This window comes from Rhinolophus sinicus, chromosome 14 (assembly GCF_057876585.1).
Source record: "Rhinolophus sinicus isolate RSI-liver-muscle chromosome 14, RSI-T2T, whole genome shotgun sequence".
Classification (NCBI taxonomy): domain Eukaryota; kingdom Metazoa; phylum Chordata; class Mammalia; order Chiroptera; family Rhinolophidae; genus Rhinolophus; species Rhinolophus sinicus.
Genome location: NC_142514.1, coordinates 44,552,588 through 44,566,719, shown reverse-complemented (window position 1 = coordinate 44,566,719; position 14,132 = coordinate 44,552,588). Strand labels below are relative to the sequence as shown.

At 37.9% G+C, this 14,132-nt stretch overlaps 1 protein-coding gene across 12 annotated transcripts in view; it reads right to left on the bottom strand.

Annotated features, from left to right (window-relative positions):
• The window catches only part of NFIA (nuclear factor I A), a 562,979-nt gene that overhangs the window by 115,752 nt on the left and 433,095 nt on the right, over window positions 1–14,132 (bottom strand). For all 12 annotated transcript variants that reach the window (XM_074334805.2, XM_074334806.2, XM_074334804.2 and 9 more), the window contains exon 4: window positions 4,161–4,235. In XM_074334805.2, coding sequence (XP_074190906.1) covers window positions 4,161–4,235 — 75 coding nt within the window. The remainder of the gene's footprint in view (window positions 1–4,160; window positions 4,236–14,132) is intronic.

Genomic DNA, 14,132 nt, shown 5'->3' with positions numbered 1-14,132 from the left:
CTGGGAGAAAGTAAGAAATAACTAGAAAAACTTTCAGATGGTCCTATCCCATGGGGGGAAATGTAGGAAGAAAACAAATACACATTTACTTTTATGCTACAGTACTTTCTTTGCTGCTAAGAGAAACAGGACTCTACTTTCTTGCTTTTCATGGACTCCAGATAATTTTAAAAAAAGAAAATTAAAAGGCAGGTGGCAAGGGTGAGAGGGGAATTAGTGGGAAAGAGCAGCAGAAGCCCCAGATTCCAACAGCTCTGTGCTCTGATCAGTGCACTAACCTTGTAGCCTGACCCTCACCTCTGCATGTGTGAGGCTAAGCTAGCAGCTTTCTCTTGAGTTCCTCTGCCATTGCCACCCTGTAGTGACATGACTATAAACAACAAACTTAGCACATAGTTATTTCAGGGAATCCTCATGAGGAAATACTGAAATAGCACCTCCCTCCTCTCTTAAATTTAAAAGTAGGAAAACTAAAAACAGAAACTGGAAACCTGGGGAAAGTAAATATTTATATTAGCAAATTTAAAAATTGAATACTAAATAGCCAGGAAAAGGAAAAATTTCAAGCTAAGGCCACCATTCATGTGAAATTTCCAGGCCATATCCGTGATCACAGTTGGATGTGGTTGGGGGCACTCATGGGGCTGGGATAGGTAAGAGGAGTTAAGAAAAAATGTGGAACACAGGGGAAGAAATTCTAAGACACTGACGCCATTAAAAACATCAGGGTAACAGACAAAACTACAGAAGGATTTAAAAGATTACTGGTTGGGGGAGTGGGAGATAAATAGATGGAGCACAGGTGATTTTTAGAGAAGTGAAACTATTCTGTATGATCCTGTAATAATGGATACATGTCCTCACGCATTCGTCAAAACACATAGATGGTCCAATATAAAGAGTGAACTCTAATATAAACTATGGACTTTAGCTAATATAATGTGTCAATATCCGCTCATCAATTGAAACAAATGGACCACACTAACAAAAGATGTTAATAATAGGGAAAATTGTACCGGGGGTATTTTGAAATTCTGTACTTTCTGTTGACCAAAAACCATACAACTAAAACTGCTCTGAAAACAATCTATTCATTAAAAAAAAAAAATCATACCAGAAAACAAATCCAGGAAAAAAATTTTTAATTAAGTGTTTTACTTGTTTTGGTTGACATGAATATAGTTTTAACCTTTTTAAATGCACAAATTAACAATCTAAAGCTTTATCATATCTAACAAGAAACAATTATTTAACAAAAGCATAGAATCTTTGGATTCTGTTTAGTTTTATAATGCAGTTATAGGAAAGGTCACGATAAAAATGTCTGCAGTCAGCTAGCTGAGTACAGGGAAGTAAAAAGAGCAAGCTTCTTAACCTCTGAGCACCGTGGTCTCCATCTGTAAAAAGGGACAAGAGCAGCAACCTTGGGAGGACTGAATGAGATCATGTTTACAAAGTGCCTAGGACAATGCCTGGTACACGGTGCATGCTTGATAAATGTGAGCCACTATAATTTTTCACATTGGTGTTGGATCATGCTCTTAACAGGGGTAACAACATCACATCAGCTTATATGCCAGTGAGCTTACTGCTCTTTCAGGGTTGTAGAATGCACCCAGCCCCATTCATCTGCAAAAAGTGTCTGCCACACCTCTAACACGGATGCTTAGCGATTCCAATACGGGCCGAGGGTGGAGCACAGCAAGGACAGGTTAAGAATTTTGACTTCATCATGTGGTTTGAGTGTTAAGTCTTTCAGAAAGGTGTGTGGGTCAGGAAACCTGAGCTGAGGGATCCTTTCCCCAGCAGCCAAGGCAATCTTGAGACATGTACCCTGACAAACCTGGATTAAAGACCTGCAAGAGGGAGGGGCTCTGGGTGGCAGTTTGGCCCAAAGCCACGGTTTAGCTGACACAGCCCAACCCCACTCTTGCCAAACAGTTTCAGTCAGCACGAGGCCATGTGTGAGTGAGTCCTAGAGCGATTACGCAGCAGTGTGCAGAATCAAAAAGCATTCGAGAGCTGAAGGACACTCAGGCATCAGCAACACAGCCCCCTAAACGGACAGGAAACAAAACCAGGTCCCGCTGCACATTCAATCTGTGGTCCAGCCGTCCCCTCTGGCAGTCTTGAAGGCAGGTTTAGAATTCACTTGGCAACCATGCCACCATAGACTGCATGGAGGTCTGATCAAACTTGGAACTGATAAGCCTTGGGATATAAAACGTACAAAAACTGGAAGAAGGATGAGATTCTGGGGATGGTTCTGAGCAGCATGAACCTTCCTATACAACCCCCAGGCCTCGAGACACTGATGGTAACGAAGACTAAATGCAAGCATTAGAGCAGTCAGGGTAGATTAAAAAGGTCTAGTGCTCCAGTCTTAGAGTTCAAAGGATTTTCACTCTTGAAGCTATGTATAGATCTTAGTAAGCGCTCAATAAATGTATTTCCCTGTAATGCCACTATGACAGTTACACTCTGATATATACAGTCTATATTATTATTATTATTAAAGTTACAAGAAAAATGTGAGACAGTGATCATTTTTAAAAATCCTAAAAAGTAAAACGTATACACACGCGCACACACACACATTGTTATTTGTCTATGGCAACTAACGGTTAATCAGCTATGCTGGGGCAGCATGTATCCTCCAAGTTAACAAGGCAATCTATTCTCTACCTCACTGGCTGGCGTTGGTGTTTTAAGCATATTTCATAATATGATAGCAACTTCTCCCTTCTATCTCACAACCTGTCACTCCTAATGACTCATTGCTTAGGGTTCTGGCCCCCCGTACACCAGGACACCCCTGCATCAACCAAGGGTCCCTGGCTCCCAGAATTCTAACATCCACAGTTACCTCCCTGCTATTTTCTCTGTTTACCTCACATTGTAGATTTCTTCCAGGTCTCTTGGGCCAGTCTAATAGCATGGATTCTAGCATTACACAGATTTAGCTTAACCATTTACCCACCATTTGACTTTGGACAAACGACTTCAATAGACCCACAGTTTAACTCATTTGTAAAAATGAGAGTAATTTCTTATCTGACATGTTTATTGCAAGGATTAATTTATGTAACATCCATGAAAACTTAGCAGTGTCTGGCCGATAGTGATGGCTCAACAGACATCCCTATCTACTCCTTTTCGCCCAGAGCCCCTGCCCCCACCTTGCATCCCATTTTTGGATTCTGTAGCGTCTTCCAGCCTTATGAAATAACAGCAGACAGAATCCAAAACTGTGAGCTCAGGATGACTTGGCTTGCTTGACCTGACATCTTGCCATAAGATTGACTGGTTTACTCTGTCACTCTTGCAAGACAGTGATGCAGTGAATGGGTGGTGGTGATGCTGGTAATGAACTTGAAAAGGAAAGATTCCTTTACTCCACCTTATTCTACAAATGATTTGATTCAGCTTGAAACCAACTTTAACAATGTAAATTTTATCTACAGGTGGTATTTTGAAGTAGGAGGGTGATAAAAAAAATTTAATATTTGGTATATATTTTTTCTTCTTGTTATTGGGATCTCAAACATAATCATTATAGGTATGCTTTTAAATAAATACAGTGATATTTTTGAGGAAAGGCAACTGTGTGTGTGTGTGTGAGAGAGAGAGAGAGAGAGAGAGAGAGAGAGAATATCCTATGCCTTCTCCTTGAACTGTTTGGATTATGTCATAGCAGAAATACAATCAATGACCCTTTGATCAATGAAACAGGGTGGTGACAGGTAATCTTAATTCACTGTTGTTGGTGATTATTGACAAGCTGGTAATGATCATGCTGTACTGTGTCACTCATGCTGGGGTCATTAGCATTCTTTAAAGGTCAAAAACAATTTTTTTTTAATGAAGAATTTCTTAGAAATCAGGGAAACCTCAGAAATTTTTTAAACCAGGTTCACACAACAAACTAGGGAATAAGTGAGACACTCAGGATTTCAGACCTTTCCCCATGCCTCACATTAAAATATCAAATTTTCCTGATTTAAATTCTTGGCTGTTAAACAAACTACATGGCAAAAGTCTTCCAATGGGTGGATGAAAAGGGGATTCTGAAAGCTCTTAATGTTTCTAGGAGGCCTTGGCAGAAAGTAAGCACAACCCAAAGGCAAATGTATATCAAATCAAAGCAAAATTATACTTACTCTGTGACACTCTTACTAGCTCAGTCACACTAAAAACACCTGATGTGACAAAACTGTCCTGGAAGCCCAAATGTCCTGGGGAAACAAAAACAAAAGAAACAAAGTGTCATAAATAGAAGGTATTTGGCAAGAGAATTCCAAACATGAGTTTCATTGTGATTAAAAAATATAATGTCTACTTGCATATTCTGCTCTAGTTCGACTTTCGGTGGGAGGGTACAGTCATTTAGATAGTACAGTCAAAATAGATATTTTGCTTTTTTTTTTTTGGTTTGAATCTGGAGGTTATGGAAAGCTATGACACAACAACTGTGTGATTTTTGAAATGGTAAAAAAAAAAAAAAAAAAAAAAAAAAGCCTCAACAGGAAATCTGAAACAAAAGACGATTTAAAATAAATGGTTACCTTGGCTGGCCTCTGAGACCTTAAAAACTAGGATGAAAACAGCCTACCTAAGAATCAGCTAGGATAGCTAAATTCCCTAACAGTTTTTAAACATTATGCTTTAAAGAAACATCTGATGGGGATTAGCTATCCATTCATTCAAATCAAACAAGATTTAAAGATGTTCTCTTCATTTCTAGAGGCACCACAGGGTAAATCTTTAAAAAGCCAGACTACAATAAGCAAGCCCCAACCCTTGAGACATAAAAACAAATTCTTTTGTGCACAAATGAAAATTTAGATTTGTTTCAAGAACAAGAGGTTTTTGTGGGTGGGTTTTTTTTTTTAAGAAAAGATAAATTAATGGATCAAAAGGACTTAATCTTTGAATTTTGTACTTACTTCATTTTTGCTGCATATAATTAATTTCCTTTAAGATATCTGATATTACATCTATTTTCAACTGCGTATTTATTTTATAGTATATTCAAGAACATGAAACTTATAAATGGCAAGAAATATATAATTGATGAGATATCATTTCCTCTCTGCCTCTAAAGTTTTCTCATTCTATGACTCTCACATAGGTAGAACCTAGTTGAAAGATATGTGTGTAGAGTTAGTGTAATCATCTGCTTTAAAATCAGGGCCAAAGGAAAAGTTGTTGGCTGATGGCATATTTTAGAATAACTGTTCTTTGAAATAAAGAACACACCTTTAAGAAATGCAACATAAGAAAACAGACCAATCTGGATATATAACAAACAATTCATAAATAAAATTTATGTTATAAACAAAAGCCCACTATGAAAGGGAAGCAAGTTTATCTATGGCATAGTTTATGTACCAATAAATGTGTTAAATGTCATGCACATAAACACATGCAAAAAATCACCATGTTCTGGAAGACTATAAATGGACCTATAAATTCTTTTTCTTTTGGTTACATTGGTCTTCCACATAAGAAATATTTTTTTTTACTGGGATTTACAAGAAAATTTTCAGTTAATTTTTAAATCAAACAATCTATGATATTTTAGATTAACAGCTCTCATTTTTAGAATATTCAATAATCATAAATTACTTTTTAAAATAAAATGGCACTATGTGTGGTGATGGATGTTAACAAGACTTATTGTGGTGATCATTTCGAAATATATCCGTACAGCAAACCATGTTGTACACCTGATGTTATGTCAATTATATCTCAATTTTTTTTAAAAAGAGAAAAAGGTATATACACCACGATTTTAAAAATGGCAAAATTTCATTTGAAGAATTGCTTAAGAAATTTTACCTCCCAAATAACCCACACCCAGGTACTTAGTTGACTTATTTGGGAAGTGCCTGAAGTGTTGTCTCTTGGATTAAGAGAACTGAGAAGTAAAAATAAATAAATCAACAAAAATTCTCTAACGTGGTCTTGGCAAAACAGACCATCACATCTCTTTCTGTTGTGACACTGTTCACATCACATTTATCCCACAGACCATAACAAAGGAAATCCAGCCACAGAGTACATTAAGGTTGACTTCAAACGGGTAACAAAGGAAATTCGTAGCTGAATAGGAAAATCTGGGTTGATCTCTAGCTCTTGCTCATCTCTGTCTGCGTGTCACCTGCCTGCAGGCCGATACTCGTTTCAGTTCCAATCTTTGGAATTCCTTATTGTAAGGACAACCTAACATGAATTTCTGTACAGAGCGAATGTGAGCACAGGTACTTTAATCCTGCCACCAAAAAACCAAGCAATATATATTCAAAACTAAGTTTGACACAAAGGCTTGGGAGGGGAAAATCCTTGTGTTCATCCATTCAAACTTTCACCCTGTCCCAACGGCCCCTTTTCTTTTGTCCACCTCTTAAAAGTTGGTATTCTCCAGGGATGGCCGGATGGCTCAGTTGGTTAGAGCGTGAGCTCTCAACAACAAGGCTGCCTGTTCAATTCCCACATGGGATGGTGGGGTGCAACACCTGCAACTAAGATTGAAAACGGTGACTGGAGTTGGAGCTGAGCTGTGCCCTCTACAACTAGATTGAAGGACAATAACTTGGAACCGATGGGCCCTGGAGAAACACATTGTTCCCCAATATTCCCCAATAAAATAAAATAAAAAAAGTTGGTGTTCCCCAGGGTTTATGCTCATCATATATATATATATATATATACACACACACATAGATAGATATAAATAGATATATCTGACGATTCATTCGTATGTATACACATTTTAAGAAAGGAAAACTGTATTAAAATTATAATACTCAATATATACCAATAACAAAAGATGAATACTAGTTACGTTTGACTTCTGCAATTACAAGAGGTGATCAAAGTGGTTACCACTGGTGTCCAGACACTTCTGATTATGGCAAACTACTGCTTGAGCACAGATATCATCTTTTAAAATGTGTATACATTTTTTGGCACCCCTGGTATATACATTTCCTAAGTTATTGCCTCCATTTTCATGATATCAGCTACCAGACTTAACTGTGATATTTGTGAAAGCTAGAATAATGTTCCTTTCATTCTCCACTGTATTTAATGCCTGAGACAAAGCAGTTAATATGTGAATATTTGTTGAATGAGTGGATGAATGAATCTATAGGCCAATGACTCTCAAATCTTTATCTTTTGCCAAGATCTCCCTCCTGGGTTCCAAACAAATGAATCAAATGTTTATTGCATATTTCTATCTAGATAGCCCACGGGTATCCTCAGACGTAACATGTCCAAAGCTCAACGCATTTTCTTCTCCCCAAAAACCTGTTCTTACTCTTTTGACTTCCCGACATCAATGAATCACCGACTGTTCATCTCATTTTCTATATTTTGCTGTCATCCCTGACTCCTGCCTCATACATACCCACATCCCCCTAATCCTCGCTGATTCCATTTCTTCCTATTTCTTGACTCCATGTCCATCTCCACTTCTCTCCTATGGCTATGGCGCAGGCCTCTCCCGGTTCTCACCAGCCTCCTAACTATGTTCTCTGTCATAAGTTTTGGTTTCTCCTCTAGTCCGTGTTCCACTCTGCAGCCAGCGCTGTCTTACTAACAAGGTGAATCTGATGATTCATTCACGTAGTCAATAAATATTTACTGAGTCCCTACCATGGGCCAGGTGTTGGCCTAAGGGTTTGAGATATAGTCTCTACTTTCAGGGAATTTAGTCTATGATTTAGACAGCTGAAAATGGAAAACAAATTATTTGAGGGAAACAAATAGGAAAAATTTTAGAAAGGATGGCTAGGGACGGTCTCTCTTAAGAGCTGACATCTAAAAGATGCTAAGGAAAAGAAGGAGGGAAGAGCTCTTCAGGCAGCAAGTTTAGCATGTGCAAAGACCCTGAGGTGGGAAAGAATGAGGTGTTGGAGAATCTAAGATAAACCCCATGTGTTCAGAGATGAATACCCTGTCAGAAATCTTGCAAGAACCCCCCAGAGAGTTCCGGGTGTAGCACAAACTCCTTCACGCGGCACGCAACCTTCATGTAGCCTGTGTTTTCCTCTCTGGGCTCATTCTTTTTTTATCTTTTATCTCTTGCTTCCAGCCGTACTCCTTGGCCTAAGTGAATATATGTTCCTCCGTGGTCCTGGCTCAGCCTCTCCCCTCACACTGCTTCTTCTTCCTGGATTTCCAGTCCTTCCTACTCTTTATTTGGACTTCCTATCATTCCTACTACTTGTCTTTAGGACTCGGTTTTGTTGTCATCTCTAGCAAAGCCTTCCCTGGTTACACTACTGCTGGGGAAGCCTCCTTTTCTCTTTTCTCAATATTGACCTGCTGTACTACGTATACAGGTAGCTCTAATCTAGGACTTAGCACACTACTGCAATTTTGTCTTTTTTGCATATTAGACTATGAGGCCTTTGAGAAAGAGCATCTTCTGGGTCTCCAGCCCTCCAGGTCCTAACACAGTGCCTGATATGCAGGGAGCACTCCAGAGATGCCTCTGAAGAAACACAACTCAAATTGGGCTCAATATGTGTATTTTCCTCTTTATAAAAACATTGACAGAACTTTTTTATTTTGTATCGCATTCTCTCTCTCATCTCTAGCAATACAGTTTGAACTAAAACTAAGCCAATGTGTATTTGAAAACTATTAAAATGAGCCATCCAAAAAGTCCCTCCAAACTAAACAGAACAAGGACAGAATAGACAATCCCTTTAGATATAGCTTCTGATCAAGAAGATGCCATCAGGTTCTCTGAGGAAAAATGTCTGGGGGCTGTCCTATTGTTGAGACAATGGTTCATTATTTGGGAGACCAAATAAAAACAGAGTTGAAAGGCAGCATTATTTAATAAACATAAAGGGCCAAAAAAAGACAGAAAGAAATTATTTAGTCTGAAGCACAAACTAGGATCTGTGTGAACCTGAGAAAGTCAATGACAAAATAACAATTTGATCCTTCCCTTCCCAGCAACCTACCTTCTAAGGCTTGTTTTGGTAGAATGTGTGTAATTTAGAAGGTGGAATATATGTGTGATTGTACAATAACCAGAAAAATAAAACTAAGAGTAGAATTATTTCACAAATTCTGACGTAACCATCTCTTCACAGTATTATGAAATTATCAGATAGCCTTGACTATATTTATAATGTCTCTCCAAGGAGAGGTCTGTGTAAACATGCCACGTAACTTCAAATGACTATGAAAGTGGTTTTGTTCCTCCACCAATTATTTGGAAACCACTGGTGAACTCTAGAGGAAGACAGCAGCAAGAAATGAAACCTAAGAAATGATGGAAAAATGACACAGCTTACGTAATTACTAAGCAAACCTGAGTAGATTAATATTTCATTCTCACTTACACAAACCGAATCATAAAAATGACTTTCAGGGAAATAACACTAATCTGAGTGTTCTACTTTATTGCAAGATGAGAGAAAAATGGAAAAGGATATACAAAGGTACGTTTAGGTAATTCTGAATTCAGATGTCAGCATTAAAAGATCCTCAGTTGGAAAGCTGATTAAACATTCCCGAAAGGTCCCAAGATTTACATTTTGAATAGGGTCTCTCAGAAATGAGTGCAAAACATATACTTTTGTTAAGTATGTCTTAGATGAAAAGCCAGATTGCGTAATGATCTGACTCTCCAATTGTGAACTACTGTTCAGGAGCAATTGTAGAGGAGATTGAAATGAGAAGCAGATCCTTTTTCGTTTTATATAAAATGGCTAAAAAAGTTCATTCACTGAAGTCTTGTTCAATGAATTCCCAATTAAAGGAGAGATTTCAATACCTTGGAGTCAGTCATACTCACAGTGGGGAGAAATTAGGCTTTCTAGGAGAGGCAGATATATAAAAAACTAAATTATTTTATGGGTGGTTAGGAAAAGCAGCTCTCTTTACCTCGATGATATCAGCAGTTATGGAAAATGCCATTATATGGGAACTAAATTTCATCTCATGAAGAGACTGAACATCTATCTACCTTTTAACAGGCAGGAAAGGAAAAAAAGTTCCATTTGCAGAGAAGACAGGTAACCTTGCAGAACTGTTCAGAGGTCAGGGGAAGAAACAGCTGGGAACAAACCATCCAGAGGGCTGGCCTATAAAGAAAGTTTGAATGTCCACGAAGTGGAACAAATGTATCTGAAGAGGAAAGTTTACACACAAGATGGCATTTCTGTTTGCCCTGTTGGGATGCCAAAGGACTCTCAGTTCTAAATTATCAAATTGTATCTGGCTAATGGATGCAGACCAACCGCAATACATAGGTCACCGAAAAGAAGGTATCTCTATTCTATTCTCCCTTGGTAATAAATAAGGTTCTATTTATTCCTGGTAAAAGACAGGCCAATAACCAGGCCTATCCATGCCTGGGCTACTCAAAAGGAAAAGAGCTATCTCATTCTCACCTCCTTTATGTTCCCCACATATTTGGGATTGCCTGGGATATGCAGGCCCTGAGCTAAATGTCGATCACACTGCTCTCACAGAACTTACATTCTTGTCCTGCTAAAGGAAAGTTTATTTCATCAACACTGCTCCTCCCTGGAATTTTAATTTCTCCTTCTGTGAACTCCCCACTGGCTCATGAGCCACCTAAGGAAAGGGAATGGAGCTTTCATCTGCCCCCTGGACCGCAGCCAGTGCATTTCAGGTGTGCTCAAGTCACGACTGCTAAGTTGAACAGCACTTCTGCTCTACGTGTCTTACGGCATTGCCTCTTACTGCTTTATCTGACAGTTATTTGTTTACCTGTCTGAGCTCTGCACTCCAACAACAAATCAGGCAAGGGCAGTGTTGTGTCTCATTATCTTATATTGCCCACAGGGTCCAGCACAAACCCTTATTCTAGTCGGGTAATAAATATTCAGTGATTCGGATGAGTGACTTGAGACACCCTTATTTGGTGGCCCTCGAAAGCACAATGTAAATCCCATCTCCAATGATATACTACTTATGTACTTTTAATTTGGAATATCTTAGAAAATAGGTTTTTGTGGGGTGGGGGTATATTCCTGCTGGCACAGTAAACCCAAATTCTAAAATTTTGGTCTGATTTTTTATTATACGTTGACTATTTAAATTATTCTACCATTCATTGATGACATTTGAGATATTTATTTTAAGAGTAATTACTTATTTAAAACAAATGCTAAAAATTCAGACATCTACAAAAGAAATAGCAGCAATAAAAATATACATACGTTCTGTTTGTGTGATTAATTTTTAGGATGGAAGAAATTTCAATTGGTAGTCTGCTTATGATAAACATTAAGATTGGCATAAGACAATAAGACTGAAATATTTCTGTATCTAGAAAGTTGTGCTTGATAATTTGTAAAACAAAGAAATGATATTTGCCAACTAATAGTATGGATGAGGTGTTTTGAGATTTTCAGATGAAAAGGATTGTTATAAATGCATTTGTAATATGATTGTCATTCTGGTTTATCATAACACATCAAGGAGCTGTATTAGTATGGGAATAATGCAGTCTTAGCTGAAAAGAAGGATGAATCAAAAAGAGATTTCAGTAGTATATTCATGGGACTTATGTACTGCTGAGTTCCTTCTTGTGTTGCTCCAAATTTCCCTGCCCTGCTCAGGTACTGTTATTCAATATAGGTGTTTTTTTTCGTGTGTGTTTTTTGTTTGTTTGTTCTGCCATATCCATAAAGATAAAGTCAATATTTGGTTTACTGCTTTGACTCAACACATATTTGTTTGAATGCCTATTATACGGCAAGTGCGGTACTAGGACCTGGAGATATAACAAGAAATAACATAAGGTCTTTAGTCTCCGGGACTTTAACATTCCCAGTTAAGCAAGATGTTCACATCAAGATTTCCAGTAACGTGTTTGTCTAAAATTGGGTCTTTTTATAAGACCTTTCTAGGAAAACATTCACAACTAGCAAAGACTACTATAATGTCCTCTTATGCTGAGACTTCTGGTTATCCAGACGTACCCATGGTTCCCAGCCTCACTTACAGTTAGGAGTGACCGCTACTGTAAAGTGAATGGAAGTGATACAATCAACTTCTGCCTGAAATGAAATTCCTGCTCTAGACACGCCCTCTTTCTCTTTTTAGGAGCGATTAGCTTGGTGCAAAAAAGTAACTGCGGTTTTTGCAACTATTTTTAACCTTTTAAACCATAGTTACTTTTGCACCAACCTACCGTGTTTCCCTGAAAATAAGCCCTAACCAGAAAATAAGCCGTAGCATGATTTTTTCAGGATGCTGGTAATATAAAATAAGCCCTAATGTGTCTTTTGGAGCAAAAACTAATATAAGACCTGGTCTTATTTTTGAGGAAATGCGGTAGGGCTTATTTTATATTACGAGCATCCTGAAAAATCACGCTAGGGCTTATTTTCCAGGATACACTGTAACAGAACAGTTTCGACCAAGCAAACAAAGACAGTGCCCATGGAACATCAGAGCAATAAGACAGGAGGAAACTGGGAGCCTGAATGACAGTGTGGAGAAGAACCACTCTGCCAACTTAGCCTGATCATCTGGAAGAGTTACCAAAAAGAAAAATAGATTTCAATGTACTTTAACCACTGTATTTTTTTGGTCTCTTTGTTATAGCAGCCTAGTACTTACCCTAACCAACATAAGTGTCAACCTCTCCCTTTAGAATTTACAGTGTCACAAATTAGCAGCACACAGGCCAATTCTAGTCTATGGATCTATTTTGCTTGGCTAGCATAGTACTGATTTTTTTTTTTTAACATATGAATGTTTTTAAATTGGGCATCAGATTACAAATGCATCACATTCCCCAATACTCTTCATCGTATTTCATGTATTCGAATGATCTGTAAGGGCCCTGTAGACATGTAAATTTGTGATGTCTACTAGGTATCTTCTCTGTCCTTTAATCCACTGGCATGGTGGGGAGAGAATGGATGGATGGTTGGTATCATTCATCCAATAAAAAAGCCATCAGTATTTCACAATTTCCTTGAGGATTAAGTTTAGACTCCTTAGCGAGGTATTTAAAGCCCTTCAAAATCTTGCCTATAGGACACCTCTTCAGTGTTATCTTCCAATACCCTCTTTCCCCGAAAATAAGACCTAGCCGGACCATCAGCTCTAATGCGTCTTTTGGAGCAAAAATTCATATAAGACCCGGTATTATATTCTGTTATGTTATGTTATACTATATTATATAATATTATATAAGACTCGGTCTTACAGTAAAATAAGAGCAGGTCTTATATTAATTTTTGCTCCAAAAGACGCATTAGAGCTGATGGTCTGGCTAGGCCTTATTTTCGGGGAAACACGGTACTACCCAAACATATGTTCGCTGTGCTACAGCCAAGATGTCCCATCTGCTATTTTCCAAATACTGATATGCTCCATCCTCCATATTAGGGTTCATATCAGTGCTTTCCTGAAATGCCCCACCAAAAACAAATAAATAAAAACAAAGATACAAATATACATATATAGATTTCCATAGTAAAATCAGTTTGGAAAACATTATCACACCCACCCTTGGAGAGTGACAAGGAACATTTACGTGTTAAAGTCTCTGAGAATTCCTGCAATAAACAGACTTTCCTAATATTATTTGGCTCAGTATTTCACAAATAATTTGATAAGGATATCATTTGTTTTTGACAAATGTTCTTCTTTAGATACATTGTTCTGCTCCTTTTCCTATTCTCCCCATTTGGTTTATGTACCAGTGGGCTGAGGAGAAAGCAGAATCTCAATTCTGAGCTAATTAACGCTTATAATGCAAGGCCCAGGGACAATCCATATCTTAACTTACAATCACCTCAACACATCTACATTAGAAAAAAATGGCTCAAACCAGTATTGTAAAGTTAGACTACCTATTTGAAAAATTTATCCATAGAACCTTTCCAGGTAGTATTAATTACCATCAAAAGTATAACTCTCATTTATCCAGGATTTACTATGTATTTGCTGCTCTGCTAGCACTTTAAGACACATTAACTCTAATTCTTTGTGCAACTTCATGCAGTTAGAAATACTCTGATCCTTACAGAAAAGAAAGCGCAAGCTCAGAGAGGTTGAGTGACTTGCTTACGGTCACACAACTAGTGGCAGAATTATGATTAGAACACAGGTTTGTT